Source organism: Emys orbicularis, chromosome 2, assembly GCF_028017835.1.
Source record: "Emys orbicularis isolate rEmyOrb1 chromosome 2, rEmyOrb1.hap1, whole genome shotgun sequence".
Classification (NCBI taxonomy): Eukaryota; Metazoa; Chordata; order Testudines; family Emydidae; genus Emys; species Emys orbicularis.
Genome location: NC_088684.1, coordinates 6,805,361 through 6,819,095, shown reverse-complemented (window position 1 = coordinate 6,819,095; position 13,735 = coordinate 6,805,361). Strand labels below are relative to the sequence as shown.

Below are 13,735 nucleotides of genomic sequence, written 5' to 3'. Positions count from 1 at the left end.
GTTCAGGTATGTCTACACACATTGCACTCACACCTCTGACTTCAGTGTAGACATGTGCTGTATGTAATCTAGCCAGGGTGGATTTGATTTAAATCAAGTCGGGGGGGAGGGATAGCTCAGTGGTTTGAGCATTGGCTTGCTAAACCCACGGTTGTGAGTTCAATCCTCAAGGGGGCCACTTGGGGATCTGGGGCAAAATCAGTACTTGGTCCTGCTAGTGAAGGCAGGGGGCTGGACTCAATGACCTTTCAAGGTCCCTTCCAGTTCTAGGAGATGGGATATCTCCATTAATTTATTTCTTTCTAATAATTAATCATGGATTTCTACATAAAAGTGCATTCTGGAATATGCGGCTCAAACAGTTTCACTTTTGTTTCTACTGCCTGTCCCTCCCTTCTCACATTTATCTCCAGACCTCTTCTCCTTGTCCAGAGCTATTCCACCCCCACCAATCTTCTATTCATTGAACTTTTTGAAACTTTGCACTTTTAGAGAGAGGTAAGGGATTGACTCTGTGTACACATTTGCAGAGGGACAATAGGGTTGAGGTCTGTTATTTCTCACCTCTCTCTATATATTTATTTATTTAAAAACATTTTTGCTGTTAACATGCATGTTATCTCTGGAGACACAAATCCAAAGTCTGAGAACTGCAAAACTAAGCATCTCTGATGGTATCTTCTAGACTGAACACTGAGTCCCATTGGGTAGATAGAAAGATTAACCAAATAATCTATACAGAAGCCCCTGGAACCCCATAAAATTGGTCCCTAACCCATGAACTAGTAGAACTCATTTACAAAACTTTTCTTAAACATTACATGAATATATTGTCTCATACTATAGAATTAGAATTTATAATCCCTATTCCATGATGAGATAGATATCTTTGATCTATAATGTATCTTAATTAAAACGATCTTTAGATAGGTTTTTTCTTCAAAAAGCATTTTATCAAAAAAATCCATTTTAAATAAAAATCATCCGATTTTTTTTATTTTATTTTTTTAAAAATCATTGATTTTTATCCACCCTGAATCTAGCCCCTGCACAAGGGGTTCTCAACGCTTTCCTTTCTGAGGCCCCCCCCAACGTGCTATAAAAACTCAACGGCCCACCTGTGCCACAATAATTGGTTTTCTACATATAAAAGCCAGGGCCGGTGTTAGGGGGTAGCAAGCAGGGCAATTACCTGGGGCCCCACGCCACACGGTCTCCCATGAAGCTACATTGCTCAGGGCCATGGGATTCAGCCCCATGCGATGGGGCTTCTGCTTTCTACCCTGTTGGCCCTGCTTGGTAGCCTGCTTGATAGCCCTCCTGAAACCTGCTCGGACCCCTGAATGAGAACCACTGCCCTAAAATACAGGCAAAAAGCCACACGGGATAGATCTATGCTTCAATAACAGCATGTCGCTAGGCCTTCGGGGCTATCAAGTTGCAGTGTAGATATTTGAGCTGGGGCTGGAGCCCTCTCTCTGGGACCCTCTGATCTCAGAGCGTGGGCTTCAGCCTGTGCCAGCACACCTGTACACGGCAATTTTATAACCCCACAGCCCGAGCCCGGGGAGCCCGAGTCAGCTGATCCCGGTCAGCTGCGGGTCTTTTACCCGCTGTGGGTACGTCTACACAGCAGTTGGGAGGTGTGATTCCCAGCTTGGTCAGATGTACATATGCTCGAGTCGCTGGCACCTAAAAATAGCCGTGTGGCCATGGCAACTCAGGCTAGCCATGCCTAACCCCTGGGTATGTACTTGGAATTGGAAAAAGTTCAGAAAAGGGCAACAAAAATGATGAAGGGTCTGGAACGGCTGCCGTATGCGGAGAGATTAATAAGACTGGGACTTTTCAGCTTGGAAAAGAGACGGCTAAGGGGAGATATGATTGAGGTCTATAAAATCATGACTGGTGTAGAGAAAGTAGATAAGGAAGTGTTGTTTACTCCTTCTCATAACACAAGAACTAGGGGTCACCAAAATGAAAGCAGGTTTAAAACAAACAAAAGGAAGTATTTCTTCACACAACGCACAGTCAACCAGTGGAACTCTTTGCCAGAGGATGTTGTGAAGGCCAACACCATAACAGGGTTCAAAAAAGAACTAGATAAATTATGGAGGATAGGTCCATCAATGGATATTAACTAGGATGGGCAGGGAAGGTGTCCCTAGCCTCTGTTTGCCAGGAGCTGGGAATGGGCGACAGGGGATGGATCACTTGATGATTCCCTGTTCTGTTCATTCCCTCTGGGGCACCTGGCACTGGCCACTGTCGGCAGACAGGATATTGGGCTACATGGACCTTTGGTCTGACCCAGTAGGGCCATTCTTATGTTCTTATGTACTCGGGCGGCTAGCCCAAGCTGCTGCTGGGGGGAGGGATAGCTCAGTGGTTTGAGCATTAGCCTGCTAAACCCAGGGTGTGAGTTCAATCCTTGAGGGGGCCACTTGGGGATCTGGGGCAAAATCAGTACTTGGTCCTGCTAGTGAAGGCAGGGGGCTGGACTCGATAACCTTTCAAGGTCGCTTCCAGTTCTAGGAGATGGGATATCTCCATTAATTAATGCTGTGACCACACTGCTATTTATAGGCACTAGCCTGAGCAGTGCTAGGCACATGTACATCTCCCCAAGCTGCAAATGACGCCTCCCGGCTGCCATATAGACATATCCTGTGCTAGCTGGAGTCACGTAAGCAGCATGTTGCATTAAAGTCGCTTTGAGTGCGGTTAAAGAACAAGGTGGCTAAAATGCTGGCAGCCCATTGACACCAGGGCTTGTGCCGCTGCTCATATTGGTGGAGCTTATCCCGGGTTAGCAACTGTGGTTAGTGCTCATTTCCCTAGTGCGGACAGGGCCATAGATAGGAGCACTCTGAGTGGGAGAATAAAGAGGAAGGATGATCTTTTGACCAATTCACGGGTCTAGGCATTTGGAAGTCTGGTCCATTTCTAGCTTCACCACTCACTGTTTGCCAGAAGCTGGGAATGATGACCGGTTCTCTTCATTCCCTCTGGGGCACCTGGCACTGGCCACTGTTGGAAGACAGGATACTGGGCTAGATGGACCTTTGGTCTGACCGAGGGTGACCAGATGTCCCGGTTTTATGGGGACAGTCCCGATTTTTGGGTCTTTTTCTTATATAAGCTCCTATTACCCCCCACCCCCTCTCCCTGGTTTTTCACACTAGTCTGACCTAGTAGGGCCGTTCTTATGTTCTTAGTGCATGGATGTGGGCAACTCACCTTACCCTCCCTATGAACCGTTAAAATGGGAATCAGAACAAAAACCTCCCCCCGCTGGCTTTTGTGAGGCTCCACTCAGGAGCTGTAAGGCATTTGGGGCTCTTTGGCTATACAGTGCTACAGAGTTGCTGCAAAGTCTTGTGATTAAAAGGAGACCCCTTAGCCCCACTCTTTCAGCCCCGCATCCCGCTTCAACAGAGGATCTGCTTCCACTGCCGGTAAACTGGGCTCTGAAGTCCTCTGCTGGTGAATCTGCCTTGTCTTCCCTGGCTGTCCATTTCCAGTGTATTTTAATGTATTTCTTCAGATCTGTTTACAAAACTGAACCATGACCTCCAAAGTGACTTTAACAAATTCTATGAATGCCCTCCCCCTTCTGTTTCCTCCTTTTTTTGGCACATGAAGCAGGCCTGAAAGGATGTTTTTAAATTCTGTTTGTGTTTATTTAGGAAATACCAGGAATTGTCAATTCTGATCTTTCTTGGTTTTGTTGGAGTCCTTTGTAGAGGTCATAAATTCATAAAGGCTAGAAGGGACCATTGGAATCATCTAGTCTGGGCTCCTGTATAATACAGGCCAGAGAACTTCCCCAAAACAATTCCTGTTTGAACTAGAACATATCGTTTTTAAAAAAGTAATCCAATCATACAAATGTAGGACTGGAAGGGACCTCAGTGGGTCATCTAATCCAGCCCCCTGGACTGAGGTAGGACTAACTATTATCTAGACCATTCCTGACAGGTGTTTGTCTAACCTGTTCCTAAAAACTTTCTATCTGATTTTAAAAATTGCCAGTGATGGAGAATCCATCCCAACCTTGGTAAATTGTTCTAATTGTTCATTACCCTCTCTGTTAAAAATGTACACCGTATTTGCAGGCTGAATTGGTCCAGCTTCTCTATGGTCACAGAGACGTATATTGCAAGCTCCCAAACTTCTTGCCAGCACGACCCCATTTTAATGATTTATTTCCTTTCCTGACCCCAGACAGCACGCCGGGTGCCATTTTATTCTTCAAAATGCCATTCTCCGCAAAGCATCACCTCGTATGTATAGTGCATAGGAGGTCACGCTGTGCGGGGGGTCCTCCATGCATCGTGGTCTCGCACGTACCGCGCATGCAAGGTCAAGCTGTGCAGAGCAAAATGGCCTCTTCTGCCCACTACAGATTGTTGTGACCCCATCTGCTGATGATGCGACCCCGTTTGATGTCCCGACCCACACTTTGGGAACAGTTGCCTTACCAGAAGGAATGCTGACTTCAAAAGATGTCCTTTTCCACAAGTTTTCATTAGGCATTAAAGTTAAATAGAAGTTAATTTGACTTCAAAAGATGTCCTTTTCCACAAGTTTTCATTAGGCATTAAAGTTAAATAGAAGTTAATTTGACTTCAAAAGATGTCCTTTTCCACAAGTTTTCATTAGGCATTAAAGTTAAATAGAAGTTAATTTTTAAAAAAGAATTTTAAAGAATCTGACTGCAAATTCCATTCCCTTTGAGTTGAAACTAGTGAACAGATGCAATCACCAGCAGGTGACCCACCAGATAACGACAGCCTGTAGACCGTATAATATAGGTATTTCCATTGGCTTGACCCATTGTCCCTGCCCTCCCATGCGTATCTCAAACAGGAAAGTTTATCACCTGCTGTTCCTCCCCAATTTCCTGAAGCACCCATGGCTAAGTGATGTGCTTGGATGCAAGTGCAGGGTGTCCCTCAGCCTTAGTGCAAGCCATGAGCAACGCTTGGTGCCCGGAGATGGCGAGGGATGACTGGACTTGAGGCTGAGCACAGGCTGAAAACAAACTTTCATCTGCTAGCAGCCGCCCTGGTTAGCCAGGATCTTTTTAGCCATTCAGCTCAAAACAGTTAATCTGAAGGACAATGTTCAGTGTTTGTTATTGTTCCTTGCTAGAGGCAAAGAACCCAGTGATCTCCTCCCTCCCAACTCAGGCAGAGAGATTTCTGCCATCTGTTGGACTTGGCCCAGAGCTGCTATTTCATAGGGAAAGTGCAGCAAGATAGAAAAGGCTTTGGGGACCGGCAAGCTTGCCCTGCCCCCTTTGGATCGAAGGGGCAGCAGCCCTTGTTCTAATGGCCCAGCCCTGCCATGTGGTGCTAGAAGCGCTGATCGCTAACAAATTGGCGTGCTGAGTGGAGCTGCTGTTCACGCGAGGAGGCTGACTCCGGGCGCTGACAGAACTACGACAGCAGAGTGGGAAAATACAGACAGGGTATCTCACATCCTGATGCTAGTGCCCTGGGCCCCCAGAATGACCAAAGATGTCAGCAGCCCCCATTTAATCCTGGGGAATGAAACTAACGAGGGAGCCAGCTGAAATGAAGCCATCCGGTCTGGCAGAGGCAGTGTGAAACCATCACTGACGTTTATGAATATGCCGAACAGGCACATACATCTCTGCTCCTAATCTAAAGACAACCAGGCCAAATTCTGTCCTGGGTTACACCAGTGTAAACCCAGAGCAACTCCACTGATTTCAATGGAATCGCTCTGGATTTACATGGGGGTAACAGAGAGTGGGATCTGGCCCCGAAGGTATAACATTTAGCTATGCATATGTTCAATCTGCCATTCAAAGGAGTGCAGCTCATACTCGATTTCTACCACCGCCCCCAAATGCCATTAAAAATAGCCCATTTGCTGGAACCACAAAGAGAGATGAAATGTCCTCTGTGTGTGAACGTATCTGTTCCCTGCAGGCAAGCCTGGGATTCATCAAGCTAGAACAGCATCTTGTCCTGTACGGAGGAGCCGGCTGCTGTTGCCAGCAATACTTTAATTATATTTCTCCTTCAGAGAGCACTTCAAAAGTTTAGTAACTGGGACTCACTGATCACACCGGGCAACATTTTCACTGGTGTTGGGCGCCCAAACTGAGCCAACTGGGGCCAGTTCCTCAGCTGGTGTAAGCAGTCAGAGCTCATTAAAGCTTGTAAGAGCTGCTGAAGGGGCCCCTTTCTTAATGTTCTCCCATTACTCCTAGCTCTGCCTCCTTCCTTTGTGTTTACACCACTCCGGTGTTTGTAGCCTCTTGTGGTGGCAATCCCTCTTTTAGTTGTTTCTTAACCAGCAGAGAGAGCTCTTTTAATCTTTCTTCATAAATCCATCACTCCAGCCCCTTGAATATTTGTGTTGCTCTTTTCGGAATCCCTCTATTTTTTTCTGGTCATGAGATGCAGAGAAATGAATGCGGACCTCCCGCTGTGGAATGCAGACCTCCAGCTGTGGAATGCAATACTCCAGCTGTGGAATGCAATACTCCAGCTGTGGAATGCAGACCTCCAGCTGTGGAATGCAATACTCCAGCTGTGGATGCCCTGGAACCATGTAGAGAAGGCCTGTGACCTCCTTGCTCTGTGTGGCAGTGCCTCTGCATATGCAGCCTCTTTTTGCTCATCTCGCACTGCCAGCTCCTGTCTCATTTACTGCACACTCACCCCTAGGTCTCTTGCAGCACCACTGCTGCACAGGTCTCTCCTTCCCATTGAATATCTGTGCTGGGGATTATTGCCTTCCCCAGATATCGTTTCTAATGAGAGTTTCATTTGGTTATTTTCTGCCCATGTTTAAAACTTCTCTGGATTCCCTGGTGTCATTTCTGTGTCCTCAGTGCCAGCTCCTCCACTGCTGTCTGGATGGTTCCTTAGCCTACAGCGTACATGACAGATCATTTATGTAGATAAGACCTAAAATAACACCGGACTTAACACTGATCCCTGTATTACCCTCCCTCCGTTCGCTACATTGCCGAAGGGCTGCTGAGTTCCATGCACCCGGGTCGCGTCTGTGCCCCATTTCTCTTGTGTCACTCCCCTAACAAAGCTCCTGCAGACTGACTTTGGGCTGGATCCAAATCCCATTGAGAGTTTTTCCATGGACTACACTGGGAGTTGGATCAGGCCCCCTTTATGCAGGGCGAGAGAGTGCCGCCCTGAATGACTCAGCACCACCACTGACTATTTTTTGGATGACCATTCCAAGCAATTCCAAACGAGGCCCAGTGGGAATGTTCCTGCTTAGTGTGAAAACAGGGCTGGATTCACCCATTTTACACTGGAGTCACCCCCTTGATGTCAATGGAGTGACTCCGGTGTAAAAGTGGAGTAAGCCAGTGGTGAATCAGACCCTTAGCGGGCAAAAGGGCTGGCATTTTCAGCCCGTGGTTCTGATCAGCTGTCATTGGGTGAGATACGGCAGCTCAGGCCTATCCTGTCAGCAGGGGAACAAAAGCAATCACACAACTTAGCTGAGACCAACACGAACCATCAGGAGACTCTAATCAGACAGAACCCAGACACTCCATGGCAGGTCCTGTCAGGGAACTAACCCCTTAGTGACAGCCAGGGAAAGCAATGGAAGAGCATGGAACGTGTTCCTAATGAGACCCCGTCGATAGATTAGTAAATAGACCGCTGTGGAGGGAACACGTCTGAGATGCCTTTGTCATGAATAATCATCCAGGGTAGCATCTCCTACTTCAACTTCTGAGGACAGATTCACCCAGCACCAGATCTAAGCCCCACTTAACGCCCGGGTCAGTCCCACGGGCCGGATTTTCAAAAGTGCTCAGCACCCACTGGCCCCTGTTGTTCTCACTCAGGACGAAATTGGACTTCAGCTCTTGTGAAAATTAGGTCCCAATTGTGGGTGCTGGGCCTTGTTGAAAATCTGGTTTTAAGTGAATAAATGGTTCTTAGGCCTCTTTCTGTCCTACTGCTCAGGAGTGAATTTCACCAGCAGTGCATCTTCTGGGGGACTGGAAAAAAAAATAAAAGGCACACCTGAGATAACTCCCTCCCCCTCCCCATATCTGCAGGTAGAAAGTCTTACTAATAGAACCTGAGATTAGTGAAACTGACTGCATTTTTAAAAGCCAATTTGCTTTATCTGTTTTCCCACCCTTCCAAAATCACCAGTCGCTTTTGAAAATCGTGGCCCTGGGTTTTTACACCACATCCATTGCTGAGCTCCCAACAAACCTATTTAAAGCTCCCTAACTAAACATGGCTGCTCATCCCTGCTTCTGCTCCCAATTTGAATGAGTTTTGAGTCTGGGGGCGGCTTATGGTGGCCAAGGGATGCTGTAGAGTCTCATGGTTTTGATCCTTTCAAAACCGTGGCTTTAGAGTAGATTAGACTAGACTATACTTGAGTGGTTTGGGGGTAGGTATGTAGGTAGGGGCTCGAAACCCCACATTGGAACAGCCCTGAGTTTTCCGGGTATTCAAAATATGAACCTGAGGCCAGATCCAGATTTTCCAGTTGACCCTTATCTGGGTATAACCAACCCCCCAGCCCCACACACGCTTGAATACTGGGATGTTCAAAATCCAGCTATTGATGCTAACTGCATCCTGAGCTCCTCTCCGATAACAGACAGACGCTGTCCATCCTCCTCCTCATTTATTTTGCTGGCAGTCAGTCTGCAGACTGCCAGTGCTGGAAGGTTAAGAGAAGTCATAGCAGACTGGTTCCAGGGCTCCTTTGCATGGATGCTGTGGGGGAAGGAGACCAGGGGGGTGGGATTTCAAACTGGCCTTTAATTAGGCAGCCCATATTGGCCTCCTCCGCAAACCAACCTGCTCTACACGAAGTCTGGCTCCCGGCAGGGACGCTCTGCATCCTTCCTCCCCCTCCTCTGCATTCCCCTTTTTGATGGCGTTACAGACTCGCACCAGCACATGCCTGGAAGCTTCATTAACCTTTATTAATTTTCCCAGGGTTCCAAGGACCGGATTTGTCACCACTTTCAGCCCTCGGCAGCGTGCGTGCTGTTTTGAAAGGGCGAGAGGCTGTTGTGTCTCCATCAGGCAGAACGACCCTCTGTCCGGTATATTCTGTTTGGAAACAAACCAGTTGCCAGATCATAGATTGCTAGGGCCAAATTCTGTTCTCCCTTACACCATATAACGCTGATAGAGTCAGTGGAGTTATTTCAGATTTACACCCAGGTAACTGAGAGCAGAATTCAGAGTAGCAGCCGTGTTAGTCTGTATCCGCAAAAAGAACAAGAGTACTTGTGGCACCTTAGAGACTAACAAATTTATTTGAGCATAAGCTTTCGGGGCTACAGCCCACTTCTTCGATCCGAAGAAGTGGGCTGTAGCCCACGAAAGCTTATGCTCAAATAAATTTGTTAGTCTCTAAGGTGCCACAAGTACTCTTGTTCTTTTTGAGAGCAGAATTTAGATCCTGGCAATTCTCCCTTCCATTGTTTGTTCCCCTCTAAGGGCATTTGCATGTAGAAACCACTGTTCTGGGTGTGCAACCTGCTGGATGCCACAGAGGGTATGAATCTACTTCAGGTGACAGCTAGCGTGCTAAGGGCTTAACATGGGAAGTTAAGCCGAATTAGAAAAGAGTTAAGCTAAAGTGAAACAAAGCCACTTTCTTTTGAATAAGAGCATCCACACACAGGTTAAATGCGTTTTAACGAATGCACTTTAAATTAATTAATTTGGCATAACTTTCCTGCGTGTCCCCATGTAGACATGCCCTCAAGGCCTGATCCAGAGCCCACTGAACTCAGTGGGAGAGGTCACTGGTTTCAGTGTGCTTTGGATCAGGATTTTTGTCCTTCAGCTGAAGCAGTAGAGACTCCTGCTCTTAGCTCTGGAGTCCCTGGGGTCAAGGGCTAGATGTCTGGTGGTCTCTACCCTTAGCCAATCATGTGATGGGGGCTGACAATGTTGTGTCCTCCCCTTCTCCGATCCTGAGGAATCCCCTTCCTTTGCAAATTCCCCTCTGCCCTTCCCATCTCCACGATGCCCTGTAGATAGCTGCAGACCAAAACCAGCTCGGGAAATAACCCAGGCGAGGTGGAGTTGTATGCTAATAATACTAATACCTAGCTCCTATATAACACTTTCCATCATAGAGCTCAAAGCGCCTTACAGAGCAAGGTGAGACTCATTGTCAATGCATCTCAAAGGTCAGCAGAACCCTAATGTGTACAAGGAAAGCTGCAGAAATTGGCTTGTCTTAGGGGCCTAATATGAAGTTGCCTGTTGTTCGCAAACACTTTTCTAGTGTGCCTAGCATTAAACCGCCCTGTATCTGTTGATACCTCCCAGGGGTTTCCTAGAGAAGGGTCTGGGGGGGGAGGGGGGCGCACAACTTCACTGAAAGCTATTCCATGAAGCTTAGGGGACGGATGAAACGGGTCCCAGCCTCTAAGTGCTAAAGCCCCTGGTTTGACGGCAGCCCAGGCCAATGATCTGGCTCAGGAGCTAACGCTGACAGGGGAGGGGGGACGTCTGTGATGCAAATCAGCGGCGCTGGGACTCTGAGCTCCATGCTGCCGAACTGGGCTTTGCTGTTGGTTGTTGTTTTCTCAAATGTAACTTTGTAGTGAAAGATCTCACAGCGTGAACCCAGGTTTATTTACGTGACCCATTGCCTTGCCGTAGCCAATGGACGCTATAATTCCAGAAGCCAGTCGCTGAGGTCCACAGATAACAGAAAGCGAGAGGATGCTGATGAACTGCAGCAGTATGGATACCCCGCACCTCAAATAGGTAAGCTCCGAACTAAGGCAACAATCTCCTGATCCTTCGGTGGGGCTGGGGCCTGGATTTCCAGGCAGAGTTGGGGTCTGCCCTGGTCTAAAGAGCCAGCTGACTTATTTTCTTCCCAGGCGACAGATACCAGACATTAGAGTAACGGTCATTGCCCAGCATAATCCCATCCCACTCTTTCTAAGGGGTTTGTACTGCCACCCATTACCGTAGGATCAGGGCATTTCAGGAAACATGCAATCAACCAAACTCAGTCCGTGTTGCTCACAATCCACTCGTCAGCAGGAGTGATGCCTGCTTCCGAATCACTGGCTAGAGATCTGACACTCGGCAACGATTCTGATCAGCGGCGGGGCCATTAAGCCAAAGCTGGCGTGACAGTGATATAAAGGGGCCCAACGCGCAGGTGATATACATGCCATGCATTCCCCTTGACCCCCAAGGACGGGTGGGGGTAGGGGTCGGGGAGAGGAGTATATCAGTGTGGGCATTGCCTTAGGCATTCACTTCTGTGTGGGAAGGCAGGTTAGGTGGCACTGGGATGACAGGTTTTTCCACCCATATCTTCCAGCAATCAGGAAAGAATACGGGCAACAACAGATAACATGCTCTAGGAACTCAGGAGTTCACTGGCACATGCCTTTTCCCCTCGCCCCTCCCCGCCTCTTGCCCATGTTGTTGTAGGATTCAGGACTTTTGTATCCCACTCTCTGCAGCTCTGGGTTTGATCCAGGTAGCAGGACAGGGACGATCAAGGATTCTGCATCCGATTCTGCCTTAGGGCCTGGGAGGTTCTGAGCTCCCTCTACACCTGCTGACTTCAGCCTTCAGCGTTTTGCAGGAGCTCCCGGCACCACATGGTTGGACCCCACCTGCCCTGTGATTACACCAGCTGCAGGTTAAAAGCATTGTCCTGAGGCCTTTACTCTCGTCTTTGCTTTCGAAAGGCTCAAAGAGACACCAAAGCTGTGACTAGATTGCAGGGAACCAAATCCTCAGCTAGCCTACTTGCACTGAAGTCAGTAGAACCTGCCAATTGACGCCGTCTGAGGATCCAGCCCCATGTCGGTAGGCAGCACCGTGCAAGCGTTTCCAAGGTTCCCAGGTGTTAGGGCAGAGTTTGGCGGCTTTCCCCACGGGGCAGGGTGTGGTCTGAATTTTCTTGAAAGTAGAAAGGGGTGGCTCTGCCTGCTCCATTTCTCTGCCGCTCTGCACTGGCCGACAGCGCAGGGGCGGTGAGTTGGGTAGCGATAGAATAAAGGAACCCAAGCTGGCTGGACAGCCTGCTGGTGAGAGTGTCGTGTGATTAAGGAGCTGGCTTTGCATTAGAGAGATGATGGTGAATCTCAGGGCGGAAGCTGAGTTTCTGGACACTCGTTCAAAGCGCAAGAAAGAGAATGAGAGACAAAGGGTGAGGCAGAGAGGGAGGGGAATTGTAGTAAATGGCACCTCACTTCCCTGGCCATTTCTGCAGTCACTTGATCTGTACGGTCTCAGGTGTCCTACAGCTGGAAAAAGCAGCTCTGTAACAACCCTTATCTCAGTGGTTCTCAAACAGAGGGTCGGGATCCCTCAGGGGGTCGCGAGGTTATTACATGGGAGGTCGCGAGCTGTCAGCCTCCACCCCAAACCCCGCTTCGTCGCCAGCATTTATAATAGTGCTAAATATTAAAAAAAGTGTTTTTAGTTTATAAGGGAGGTCGCACTCAGAGGCTTGCTATGTGAAAGGGGTCACCAGTACAAAAGTTTGAGAACCACTGCCTCAGCTAATGCAGTGTTGTTGGAACTGTGTCGGGCCCAGGATATTAGAGAGACAAGGTGGGTGAGGGAATATCTTTTATTGGACCAACTTCTGCTGGTGAGAGAGACGAGCTTTTGAGATACACAGAGATCTTCTCCAGGTCCAGGAAAGGTCCTGAGAGTGTCACAGCTAAATACAAGATCGAACAGATAGTTTAACATGAGTAGTTAGCACATATTCTAAGGGACCATTCAAGGTGAGGTGGCTCGTTAACACCTGTGTAGTTATAGGACAAAACAGGGAGTTAGTGGGTTACAGATGGTTGTAATAAGCCATAAATCCAGTGTTTTTATTAAGACCAGGATTTTTAGCGTTTAGCAATGTTCTGAATTTAAGCTCCCAGGGTCATCTTTGGAAAGCATTGTGCAGGTTTCCTTCGAGGACCAGGCGTGATAGGTCAGATTTAGAGTGATAACTTCGTGAGAGGTGTTCACCCATAGGTGATACGGTGTTCTTGTCGTTTATCATTGTCCTGTGAAAGTTCATTCGAGAGCGTAGTGTCTGGTTTCACCCACATCACTGTTGTTAGGGCATTCCGTGCACTGAATGTGGTACGCCGCGTGTTGTGATAGACATGTGTGGGACCCCTGTGATAGGCATGCGTGGGGAGTGTTGATCGTGGTAGCAGTGGAGATATCACAACATGTGGTGTCCTTCATCCAGTGCACTAAGTGATTGACCTTGTATTTAGCTGTGACACTCTCAGTACCTTTCCTAGACCTGAGGAAGAGCTCGGTGAAGCTCAGAAGCTCGTCTCTCTCACCAACAGACATTGGTCCACCCACCTGTAGTAAGAGGAGGCCCTGAGATATAAACCTTGGTATCAGAGGCCTGGTATGAGGCCTAAGGCCTGAACTAAAGTAATGGTCAAGCCTTTGCTAACATAAAGCAAAGTTAAGCTGTGAGCCAGAGGCAGGCCCTGCTCACAGAAGGTGGCAAGGAAAGGGCTGATGCTGCAAAAAGAGACATACCTAAAAGGTACTGGACACCAGATATCAGAACATACACTATACTGGAACATTCCACAGATAACATGGAACAGGCCGACCCATCCCAATGACAGGGGCAAAAGGGTAAAATGATGGATAGAGTTGTTTTGATCGAACCGATCTGTAAAAGGTGAGAGACGGCACCTTACTACGTAGAGGGGTTG

The 13,735-nt window shown here is 48.0% G+C and overlaps 1 protein-coding gene across 1 annotated transcript in view; it reads left to right on the top strand.

Moving 5' to 3' along the window:
• The window catches only part of ADGRB1 (adhesion G protein-coupled receptor B1), a 278,120-nt gene that overhangs the window by 73,962 nt on the left and 190,423 nt on the right, over positions 1-13,735 (top strand). Inside the window, exon 3 of the mRNA XM_065398580.1 lies at positions 10,674-10,781. Coding sequence (XP_065254652.1) covers positions 10,674-10,781 — 108 coding nt within the window. The remainder of the gene's footprint in view (positions 1-10,673; positions 10,782-13,735) is intronic.